The sequence below is a fragment of the Erithacus rubecula genome, assembly GCF_903797595.1.
Source record: "Erithacus rubecula genome assembly, contig: scaffold_163_arrow_ctg1, whole genome shotgun sequence".
Taxonomy (NCBI): domain Eukaryota; kingdom Metazoa; phylum Chordata; class Aves; order Passeriformes; family Muscicapidae; genus Erithacus; species Erithacus rubecula.
Window position 1 is genome coordinate 153303 of NW_027636142.1, and position 12290 is coordinate 165592.

The window sequence follows — 12290 nt, forward strand, 5'->3', positions numbered from 1 at the left end:
TGCCTTCTTTGTGCACACATATTAGTCTTTGGTCACTTTCCAGACCTTGATACAGATTTTCGCTGGCTCATGGGTCTAAAGAATCCCTCTTATCTGGAAGGGGCCTCGCTCTTCCATGCTGTTTGTGTATTCTTGGCTCTCTGTCTTATTTTCCTGTTCTTGTAAAGACAGCGAATGTTAAGCACTCACAGAATCTTGTCAGCCCCCTTCCAGCTAAAGCATCTTCCTGTATTTTTAAGCTAAAGTCTTTAATTTTAATTTTAATTCCTCCTCCTTCAGTGTCACAATGGCTCATTGGTTCTATGGGCCCTACAGCCTCATTCTTGACCCTTGGTTCCATAGGGGTCCTGAGTTTCATAATGATCCTCCTGTTTCCATGAGGCACCAGTGTCACAATGGTCTCTTTGGTTCCATGAGGTTCCGTTGTGTCTCGATGGTGTCTTTGGGTCTGCTGCTGTCCTTGCCGCAACTGATCCATGGTTCCATGAGATTCCACATGGTCGCTGTCAGAGGCTGGATGAGATCAATGTCCCAGACACCTCAGGATGAGCTGTCAGTCAGTCACACAATGGGCTGGTGCTGACCTAGACTCTGATTGCCCAAGCAATCACAAGTCCCACCTGGAGGGAGTCCCAGGGACTTAGACACAGAGCAGGAGCTCAGGCCGTCTGTACCTTGCCTTCTGCTGGAGTCTGTGTCTCACCCACCATGGTGCCCTAGGAGTTGGTAGCCATTTGTGTGTCTTTCTATAGAGCTTCTGTCTCTCTCTCTTTCCTCTCCTTCTAACACTCTTTATATCGGAGATTTTTGTGTACCTCAGCTATTTAAGTGTTTGAAGGTTTCTAAGGTTAAATGGGCTAAGCTATTCCAGTTGCTATGACAAGTGTTTAATGTTAAATTGGATTCTGTATTAAATCCGTTTCCAGAGTTCCTTGATTTTTTATTCTTTGTCAGTAAAATTTTGTGTCATTTTGACCTCTTGAGAATATCTGGCAGGGATTTCTCCTGTGTACCAAGCTCGAGTAAAGGAGCCTTTGTTCACCCCCAGCATTTCAGTTTTCTGGGGTGTTACAGCCCTGCAGGCTCACAACGGCCTCTTGTTTCCATGACGCCCTGCCGTGTCATGCTGGCCCTTGGTTCTATGAGCATCTGGTTGGTGACATTTGTCCTTACTGCCCCTCCCATCCCAGTGCCCCAGGAACAGCCCTGATCCACCCGTGAGGGACAGGCCCTGCTGGGCCAGGCCTGGGCTCAGCCCTTGGCCTTTCTGCTGCCTCCAACCAGCCCAGGCCTTGCTCAACGTTGCAGTTCCTGCTCACAGCCTTGGGCTCCTGCAATCCTGCCCTCAAGGATCTGCTTTCACCAGTCCCTGGGGAGCCTTTGGCAGTCCCTAACCTCAGTGGGGCCAGTGATACTCTAAGGGACATGGAGTTTTGTTTTTGACTCCTTGAGCGGCTTTTTCAACCTTCTCTCAGTGCCTGAGGGTCCTGGACTCAGCCACAAATCTCCACAAAGTGGAGCTCATTAAAATACAGAAAGCTGTCAGGAGCTCTTTGTCTTTCTTCAATTGTCATTGAGTTTCCAGGGCCTGAGCGGATCATTCGAGTCAGTTTAGATTTCTTTTAAGAAGGCAGATTTCAAAGTGTAACTCAGTATTATTGGTTTTAGTCACGAGAATATTTTTTTTTACATTTTAGCTTAGAGAAGCAGTGACTGAAACATTCCCCAGATGATCTGAAAGCTGAATGACTCTCTAGGAGGTCTGACTACACAGAAGAATGAGCCCCTTGAGGGCTTTCCTGTTTGAACAACCTACTCCTCACCTCCAGCATCACCACGTATGACATCGCCCACTTGGGACTGACATCCCTGTACCCTGCATCAGAACCTTGCCCCCTGAAATCTGAAGTCTTTAATAACCAGGAAGAAGGATATAAAAAAGGAATGAGGAAGTTCATAGCTGTCATAAGTGAGAGGTAGAGAGGAAGACGCAGACAGGGACCACCTAGACAAGGTCTCTATTGGTTAGGCAGAGACCAGTGTGTGATCTGTAAGAAATACAGACACTGGAAAAATTAATGCCCAGAACCACTCTTTCTGTTTTCCCGTGTGAAGCAGGGAATTGCACTGGGAATACTGGCCCAGGACGTGGGTCCGGACCAGGAGAGCAGCTGCTTACTTCTCCAAGCAACTGGATGCAACAACCAAGGGATGGCCAGCATGACTCAGAGCCCTTGCAGCAGTGGTGCTGAATATTCAAGATGTACACAAATCCACCTTGGGCCAGAAAATGACTGTAGTGGTGTCTCACACAGTGTCTGCTGTCCTGGAAGTAAAGGGCAGGCACTGGCTCTCCCCACAAAGGTTCCTGAAATACCAAGTGCTCTAGGCTGGTGTTGTGAATAGCTCCTCTCCCTGTCCCCCCCTTCATGGAGCTGCCGGGGCTTCCCTCGGGCTGCTTTATCTAGGCTGTTGTTTCTGCTTGCCTGCTGCTGCCTGCAGCTGCTGCTGCTGCCCCCCGCTGCTTTTGCTTGCCCTCGGCTTGCTTTTGCTTGCCCTCGGCTTGCTTTTGCTTGCTCCCGCTGCCCCTCTCCCTCTCTTCCCTCTTTCCCTTCCCCTCATCCCCAAGATTTGCACCGGCTCCAGAGGAGACGGATCTGAACTTCAGAGACCACCTCTGGAAGTCTGCCCAAGAAGCTCTGCTGCCCTTCCCAGAGAAGATCAGCCAAGTTCGTCTCACTCTCTCAGTGAAATTTTTTGGTCATCTGGGTCTGTGCTGGGAAGTGTTTCTTTTGTATTTTTGTTAATAAATAAGTTTTTTCCACTTTCCCATGAAGAAAATTCTTTCCGAGCTCGGTGAAGGAAGGAATTGTAAGGGGAGGGGGGGCGGCTGGCCCTTTGGAGGTCTTTTCCCCCAAATTTGTCCTAAACTTGGACACCAAGCCATCATGGTGGAACAAGCCAATATAGAGGTAGCTGTAACTAACACTATCAACCCAGCTTCTTTCCTTAGTGAAAATCAAGAGGAGCCAGTACACCACGCCTGTCTGGAGACTATCGAAGCCTCCTGCTCCAGATGCCCAGATCTGAAGGGCACCCCTTTGGATGACACAGAATCTGGTTCACTGATGGAAGCAGCGATGTCGTCAGTGGAAAGTGACATGCTGGGTATGCAGTTAGCACCTGCAAAGAGGTAATGGAGTCTGGACCCTTGTCAATAGATACCTCTGAACAAAAAGCTGAGATAATCACTCTAACCCACATCTAAGAAATCACAAAGGAAAGAAAATAAATATTTATACAGACTCAAGGTATGCATTTGAGTTGTACATGCGGATGGAGCCATCTGGATAGAAAGCAGACTGTTAAACTCACAAGGGAAAAAATCAAATGTGCAGGAAATATTGCATCTACTGGAAGCAGTTCAGCTACCTGAGCAGGTACCAATTATGCACATTAAGGCATATCAGAAGGTGAGCTCAGAATTGCAGGAAGGAAATGAGTGGGCAGGCAGAGAGGCAAAAGAAGCAGCAAAAGGTGAGATGACGATTGAGGGAGCTTTATTTCCAGATGGACAGAAGGTAAGTCAGTATGTTTGTTAAGCTTTAAAACAGTGCAACTGATAATGGTCTCATTGCTTTAAAAGGCCCGGTTTTGCAATCAAGTATTCACCTTTGCACCTGCCTGAGGACTTTGCATCACTATGTACCCTCATCCACATCAGCCCAAGGATCCACTTTGATCAAATGGGGCCTCATGGCACACAGGTGTCACTGGGACATTGCAAGGCCCAGTGGAAACAAGGCTGCATTATTGCACAGCAGGGCCTCATGACACCCAGGAGAGCACTGTGACACAAGGCAGTCTTGGGAAACCAAGTGTCAGCTGCAAACACAGTGGGGCCTCATGGAAGCCAGGTGCCACTTGGACATTGCATGTGGAACTCAGTGTCCATTGTGACACAGCACAGCCGCATGGAACTCAGCAGACCATTGGGACAACCTAGAATCTCTCAGATCCAAGGCTCTGCTTTAACCAAGTGGGGCCTCATGGGACACAGGTGTCACTGGGACATTGCCAGGTTTTGTGAAATCCATTGTGACACAGCACAGCCTCATGGAAACATGAGGACCATTGTGACACAATGGAATCTCATGGAAGCAAGTGTCAATTGTGAACATGGCACAGACTCATGTAGCCCAGGGACAAGTGGGACTGTGCCATGGCTTGTGGAAGCAAGGGGCCATTGAGGCACAGCTTGGAACCCAGGAGAACATTGTGGGGAAATGGATTCTCACAGAAGGAAGGCTCCATTGTGACAGTGTGGAATCACCATGACCTCCTGGGCTCCATGAGTCTCCTCTGTGTTTACAGCTGACTCTTGGTTCCCCAAGATTCCACGGCGTCACTGTGCTCTGCTGTGATTCACAAGGCTGTGCTGTGTCACACTGGACACTCGCTTCCTCCAAGGCTGGAGATGTCCCAGTGGCACCAGGTTTCCATCAGGCCACATTTTCTCACAATGGGGCTTCAGTTCCATGAGAATCCATTGTGTCACAATGTTCTCTTTAGTTTTATGAGAGCCTGATGTGTTGACAATTGACTCTTGATTCCTTGAGGTTTCATTGCATCACAATGGTCTCCTTGGTTGCATCAGACCCAGCTTTGTCACAATGCATTCCATGCATTTCTAGTGCATCACAATGGTCTCTTGGATTCCATGAGGACCTGCTGTAAAACAGTAGATACTTGGTTCCATGAGTTTCCATTCCATCAGATGACCTCTTGCATTCCATGAGGCCCTGCAGTGTCACTATGGAGCCTTTGTTCCATGTGTTCCCATTGTGACACAATGGTCTCCAGCGCTCTCTGAGGTTGCACCATGGAACTGTGGACATTTGGTTCCATGAGATTCCATGTTGCCACTGTCAAGAAAATCTAGAAATGCCAGAAGTTTATGTCCAAAAATGAGACAGAGGAGTCCTTCAACTTCTTTTGAATAAACAGAGAGAGTTCATTGGGGCACATGCCCACGGGTTTTTTCTCTCTTGAGGTTTCCTTTTATCCTAAACTCCTGGCTGCATTTTGCCCTCCTCCTTTCCCCATTGGCTGTGGTAATAGGAAGGTACAGCATCCCCAAACCTGCTGTTCCATATCCCCCCTTGAACCTGGCATTTCCCCCCAAAATTCAGAAGTTCAGCCTTGTGCAGACCCTTGTCTGTTTCAGGAGCCAAGCTGTCTGGGCCCAGTAACAAACCTGCTGCCCAAAGTCAATAGAAACCTTATGATCTATTTCAAAGATCTTAACACCCATTCCTTCACCCATCAAATGATTTGTAAAGACATTAGCACACATCTTTCCTCTCAGACTGAGGTTTCCTGTGCTGCTGACAGTCTTTTAAACCCAGCCCTTAGCCTGATCTCTCTGCTGTTGTAGTTCCATGGACAGAGGTTGTTGTCTCTTCCCCCTTCCATGGGCAGGCTGGTGTTCAGCCATCTCCAGGACAGCAGAGCCCCACCCCACTGCACTGCGCCCTGGGAAGACAAATACCATCACTCCAAACCTCCCACCCCCCTTCCTCCTTCTTCCCAGGCACTTGGCCCTGGCAGTGGGGTTTGTTGCTGGTTGTCACAGGAAAAAGGTGACACTGTGGGGTCACATGGAACCAAGGGTTCATTGTGACACAGCAGGGCCATGTGAAGCCAAGGAACCATTGAGATACTGCAGATACAAGGAGAATATTGTGACACTAAAGAAACTCATGGAACCAAGGATTCACTGTGACATTGTGGGGCCTCATGAAACCTACAGGGCATTGTGACACTGCACAGCCTTGTGGAACCAAGGAGACACTGTGGTGACACTGTGGCACCGTATGGAACCAAGGATTCCTTTTTGATACTGAGGAACTTCATGGAAAGGGTCCATTGTGAGACTTTGAAATTACAGAGATTATTTTTAGAGTACTGAATGTCAAGGAACCAAAAGTCCACCCGACAGATTAAAGTTTCATGGAACCAAAAGAGCATTGTGACACTGTAAGGCCCCATGAAACTAAATATCCATTGCAAATGTATGGAACCTCATGGAACCAAGAGTCCATGGTGACACAGCAATGCCTTGTGGAACCAAGGAGTGCAAAGGTCTCAAACATTCCTTGCAGGGTTCTGCCTTGGAGAAGGGGAACCTCCTTGGTGGCACCTTGGGCTTTGCACACACCTGAGGAGTGTGTCTCTTTTCGATGGGGAAACTTAAAAGTTTTGGATTACTTAAAAAACCCATGAAAACATCTTTTGGCCTGACTGCACTTAGTTATCCAGCAAAGCAGGTCTCAGGTGAATGAGGACAGACAACATGGGGTTGGGGAATGTGAAGCAAGACTGTCCCCAGTGGGTCAGACCTCAAGACACAGCTTCTCTGAGCAGGACAGACCTCCTGAGAGAATATGGACTCAATACCAATCACAGAATGCTGCATCACCTCTGCTCTAAAGAGAACTGTAATAAAATATACTCCTTAAAACAGGAATGTGAATTTCTTAGAAGCTCATTGAAATATTTCTTCATAACAGTATCAGGAAATCTCCCTAATGAAGTGCACCAGATCAGAGGGAAATCAAGGCAGGATTTGCTTTCTCAGGACTTGATGGGTCCCAGTGATCCTCGTGGTGCCTTTGGTGCTGAGACGTTGAACTTCACACCTAAGAGGAGATTGCACAAACCTTTCCAGGAATCAAAGTCAGAAGAAAAACCCAAAGCATATCAGAGCATTAATGGGTCCCTCTGAGGTCCGTCCCTAACACAGGCTCCTCATGAAATCCTTGAAGAAGAGAATTAAAGGCCATGATTGCACAAAATTTTTTCAGAGACTCAAAGAAAGGAAAAAGGGAAGTACCTTAAAAAGCTGAAGTACCTTAAAAAGCTGAAGTACCTTGAAGCATTAATGAGCCCCACTGAGTGTCGTGACTGACAAAGGCTCTCAAGAGACTAATTAAAGCAGATAATTGGAGGCCATGATTGCACAAAGCTTTCAGAGACTCCAAGGCAAAAGCAAAACCCAAAGTCCTTGGAAAAACCTGCAGTTCCTGGGAGCATGAAGGAGCCCCCCCATGGCCATGGCTCCCTAGGGACTGGTCCCAACAGATCCCTGAGGCCACTGGGGTGTGGAGGGGATGCTGAGGGAAGGACAAGGGCCACAGTGCCCAGCCTTGCTGGGGCTGTGCCAGGAGGCCCCAGTGGCTCAGGACAAGATGTGTTCTCCCAGCCCTTGGTGGCACAGACCCTGCTGTGCCCCAGGACACCAAGACTTGGCTTCTCTTTGTCCCCACCCGTCATCTCTGCCTCCAGTTCTCTGCTCTGATTGAGGCTTGGGGACACTTTCTCAGTTGTATCCCTCTGTGGGACCCATTAAACTTGAAGAAACTTTGGAGTTTGATTCTGACTTGGAGTTCTTGAGAGGTTTATCCAGCTCCCTCTCAGGGACTGAAGTTTAGGGCTTCAGCACAAACCCCAAGAGGGTTATTAAAAGTCCTCGTGCTGTGTCTATGCTGCTCAGCTGGGCTGGGCTCCTGGCACAGAGGGCCATCCTAGCTATTAAGAAAAGCTTCAAAAGCACATTTCTCTTGATGAGCAGCTCTTCTCCCAGCCCAGCAGGGCTGGGGCACTGCCTGCAGCCACCCCAGGCACAGCAGAGGCACTGAGAGTTTCAATCAGTCAGGGCTGGGAAGATGCTCAGAAGTGATTGGGGCAGAATCACTCCCAGCCCTTGACACAGGAAGCCTCTGGCTGCAGGACAAGGCAGCTGCAGCTCCTGCAGTGATCTCCTAAAGCTGGAACATCCCAATGCCTACAGACTCTGTGAGTAAATTCCCTGATTCTCTCTTGTCTGGAGCAGCCAAGGGTGACCAGCGCTGTCCTGCAGAGCAGGGTTCTGCAGCCCAGGGCACTGTGCTGGGGCAGAGACTCTGCTGTCAGCCAGGAACAGCTCTCAGCCAGCCCTGGGAGCTGCCCACAGCACTGGGGGACAGGGTCTGGGTGGAAGGAGATAGCTGGTAAGGCTTGGAAGTGTTCTCCTTGTGTGGTGAGGATGCTGCATTGTTCAGGACTCATGTGTCATGACTCTAGCATGACATTTCACTCCAGAATATTTTGAATTAGAATATACAGGGAGCATAGCAAGGCAGGAGCTGTTATTAAATCTACTGCTCTGGGTTGCCTGGATGTGAAATAGCAGACTGATATTCATCTCTCATTTCAGGTTGAGAAAAATTAAAAAAAAAATCTCTACATGGTAATAAACAAAGTGAAGGGAGAAATCAGCACAAGGTCCCTTGCAGGCAAGATCACTGTTGCTTTTCCAGCCTCCTCAGGGTTGTTCTGATGCTGCCATGAGAGGCTGCAGAGGCAGAGATGGCCCTGAGCTGTGCCCTTTGGTGGGAGGGGTCTGCAGAGCAGAGCTGAGCCCCCAGGGCTGGACTGGGCTCCGGCACCACTGGCAGGGCCCAGCACTGGACACAGGGTAGCAGCTGCTGGCAGGGACAGCTCCAGGCAGCAGAGCCCTGGGCAGGCAGTGGGGGAAAGTGCCACCAAGCTGGGCTGGGATATTCAAATTCTCTCCAAACCAAACTATTCCATGATTAACTTTTTTACAGATCCCGTGCCAAGACACAGCAAATGTCCAACAGCAGCTCCATCAGCCACTTCCTCCTGCTGCCATTGGCAGACACACGGCAGCTTCAGCTCCTGCATTTCTGCCTCTTTCTGGGCATCTCCCTGGCTGCCCTCCTGGGCAACGGCCTCATCATCAGCTCCATAGCCTGCGGCGACCACCTGCACACACCCATGTTCTTCTTCCTGCTCAACCTGGCCCTCAGCGACCTGGGCTCCATCTGCACCACTGTGCCCAAAGCCATGCACAATTCCCTCTGGGACACCAGGAACATCTCTTACTCTGGATGTGCTGCACAAGTTTTCTTTTTTTTTTTCTTTTTGTCAACAGAGTATTTCCTCCTGACCATCATGTGCTACGACCGCTACGTGTCCATCTGCAAACCCCTGCACTACGGGACCCTCCTGGGCAGCAGAGCTTGTGTCCACATGGCAGCAGCTGCCTGGGCCAGTGGCTTTCTCTATTCACTGCTGCACACAGTCAATACATTTTCCCTGCCCCTGTGCCATGGCAATGCTCTGGGCCAGTTCTTCTGTGAAATCCCACAGATCCTCAAACTCTCCTGCTCTAAATCCTATCTCAGAGAACTTGGGCTTCTTGCTTTTAGTGTCTGTTTAGCACTCGGATGTTTTGTGTTCATTTTTTTCTCCTACGTTCAGATCTTCAGGGCGGTGCTGAGGATCCCTTCTGAGCAGGGACGGCACAAAGCCTTTTCCACCTGCCTCCCTCACCTGATTGTGGTCTCCATGTTCCTCAGCACTGCCACATTTGCCTACCTGAAGCCTCCCTCCATCTCCTCCCCATCCCTGGATCTGGCAGTGTCAGTTCTGTACTCAGTGTTGCCTCCAGCCCTGAACCCCCTCATCTACAGCCTAAGGAACCAGGAGCTCAAGGCTGCAGTGTGGACACTGATGACTGGCTGCTTTCAAATTGCAGATTTCTGAATATCACTTGTAATAAAAGTAATCTTAGATACTTCTTGTTGGTTTCAATTTGAAGCTTTTTTTCCTTTGATCTACTTTTTAAAATATTGTCCACAAAAATGTCATTCTTTGTGCCATTTCCTGCTTTTTCTCCACCTTCCCTATGACCACAAACTCTGTCAATGAGGAGCTGCCTCAGTGGGTTTAAATTAACTAAAAGATCTCTCAGCAAAATTTTCTCCAGAGATGCCCCTTTTGTTTCCTTCTCTGAAGCAGCAGCAGCAATGTCTGTGTGCAGAGCTTGGGGCAAATGAGTGCTGACACAGCATGGTGCTGCTGTGAGGAGATGCAGCTGAGTGAGCACAAATGCCATCAGCCCCTGGGGCCAGCAAGGGCTGGGCGACAGGTGGGGAAACAACACAGGTTTTTTGTGGAGGCCTCTGAAAGTCTGTTCCCATGAGTTGTGAGTTTTCTGTCCCACTGCAGATATTGTTGCTCAGAGCCAGGGATGCGTGGCAGTCACCACCAAACTGCCCTGAGTATTTCCTTAGATTCACCTTTGATTTCTTTACTCTTCCTTGTAAAAATTTCTTCCTCTTGCCCAGCCCTGTTCCCTCCCCTGAAAACAGCCCATCCCACCTTGCCCTTTTATCTCTTGCCCCCCTGCCCACTTCACTTCTTGAGTTGGCACCATGGAACATCCCTTGGGGAGCAGAATCATCCTACAAGTGCTTCAGGAGTTGTCTGCAGGCTCCTGCAGTGCCTCGTTCTGCTCTCTTGGCAGAGGCACCACAGGCCAGGGGGGCACATCTGGGCTGCTGTGTCTGGGTGTGGGGCTCCCTTTTCTGGGCAGTGTGGAGGGGCTGGAAAGGCTCTGCAGAACTGACAGGATGGGCTTTGGGGCTGTGAGGAGAAGCTGAGGGACCTGGGCTGCTGGACCTTGTGAAGAGGAGGCCCAGGGCTCATCCTGCAATTACTCCAGGGGTGGTTTCAGAGAATCACAGAATCAGCCAGGCTGGAAAAGACCTGGGAGAGCATAAAGTCCAACCTGTGTTCTGACACCACCTTGTGCCCTGTGAACCTCCTTTTCTCCAGGATAAACAACCCCAGCTCCCTCAGCCACTCCTCATAGGACCTGTGTTCCAGACCCCTCACCAGTCTTGTTGCCCTTCTCTGGGCACACTCCAGCCCCTCCATGTCCTTCTGAAATTGGGGGTCCCAGAACTGGACACAGCACTCAAGGTGCTGTCCAACCAGTGCTGAGCACAGGGGAAGAATCACTGCCCTGGTCCTGCTAGCCACACCATTCCTGACCCAGGCCAGGAGCCATTGGCTTTCTTGGCACCTTGGGCACACTGCTGGCTCATGTCCAGCCTGCTATCCATCAGTGCCCCCAGGTCCCTTTCTTCCTGGCCACTCTCCAGCCACTCTGCCCCCAGCCTGTGTCGCTACAAGTGTTGTTGTGGCCCAAGTTCAGCACTCAGTATTTGGTCTTGTTAAACATCACATTGTTGGATTTGGGCCCTGGATACAGCTTGTTCAGATCCCTCTGCAGAGCCTTCCTACCCTCCAGCAGATCCACACTCACACCCAGCTTGGTGTCATCTGTACGTTTGCTGATGATGCACTCAGTGCCCTCATCCAGATCATCAATGCAGATATTGAAATCCACACTGGCTGGTTCTGATCCCTCAGCCATCCTGTAGGTGCCCTGTGATGGCTCTCAAGGTGATCTGTTCCATCACCTTGCTGGGCACTGAGGTCAGGCTGACAGGCCTGGAGTTTCCCCGATCCTCCTTCAGCCCTTCTTGGGGATGGGCTCACATTGGCATCTCCAGTCCTCTGGGACCTCCCTGGTGAGCCAGGACTAATGGTAGATGATGGAGAGCAGCTTGGGGAGCTCACCCAGCATCTCCCTCATCCCCCTGTGACGGATCCCATCTGCTCCCAGAGACACTTGTGAGCATCAGAGTGGCTCAGCAGATCCCCAGCTGCTTCCTCCTGGATTAACAGGGGACTGTTTTGCTCTCTTTCCCCATCTGTCCCCTCAGGAGAATGCTTGTCCTGAGGACAACCTGTCTTATTGTTGAAAACTGAGGCAAAGTAGGCGTACCCCAAACAGATTCTGACCACCACATCTCCCACCAGCCCTTCTCTGTTTGTGAAAAGCAGGAGACAGAGCTTTCCTGGTGAGTGGGAAGAGAAGGAAACCTCCCCCAAGGTGCAGCCTGGAAGGTTCAGCCTGCAGGTGAGGAAACAGCAAAGTCCCTGCCAGGGCAGAATGTTGGTGGCCGAGGTGTCCCAGCTGAGGCTGGGCCATGCCATGGCTCTGTGTGCCAGGAGCCGGCAGCGCTGGGTGCAGGGAGCCCAGGGAGGGCACAGCAATGCTGGGCTGAGAAATGCTGGGGCGACAGCAAGATGGGCGTGTGCAGCCGGCCAGGGCAGAGGAGCAGCACGCACAGGGGCACAGGCTGCAGGAGAGATGGCCAAGGGCTGGCAGGGCCAGAGGCACCCAGGCCTTTGTGCCCTAGGCTGGGCAGCGCCTCTGGAGCCCCACAGGAGGAACTTTCCTTGCAGGGGCTGCACTTTGCTGCTGCCTTGGCCCTCCCTGAGCAGGCTGGCAGGGCTTGCAGGGTGATGCCATTTGTCCTTGCTGCCCCTCCCATCCCAGTGCCCCAGGAACAGCCCCCAGCCACCCA

The 12290-nt window shown here is 50.6% G+C and overlaps 1 protein-coding gene across 1 annotated transcript; it reads left to right on the forward strand.

Moving 5' to 3' along the window:
- Positions 1-8673: 8673 nt before the first annotated feature.
- Positions 8674-9612, forward strand: LOC306815585 (olfactory receptor 14C36-like; the record flags this gene model as incomplete). The annotated part of the gene is made up of 1 exon (XM_079332162.1): positions 8674-9612. The coding sequence occupies one exon, from the start codon at positions 8674-8676 to the stop codon at positions 9610-9612; it is 939 nt and encodes a 312-aa protein (XP_079188288.1).
- Positions 9613-12290: the final 2678 nt, after the last annotated feature.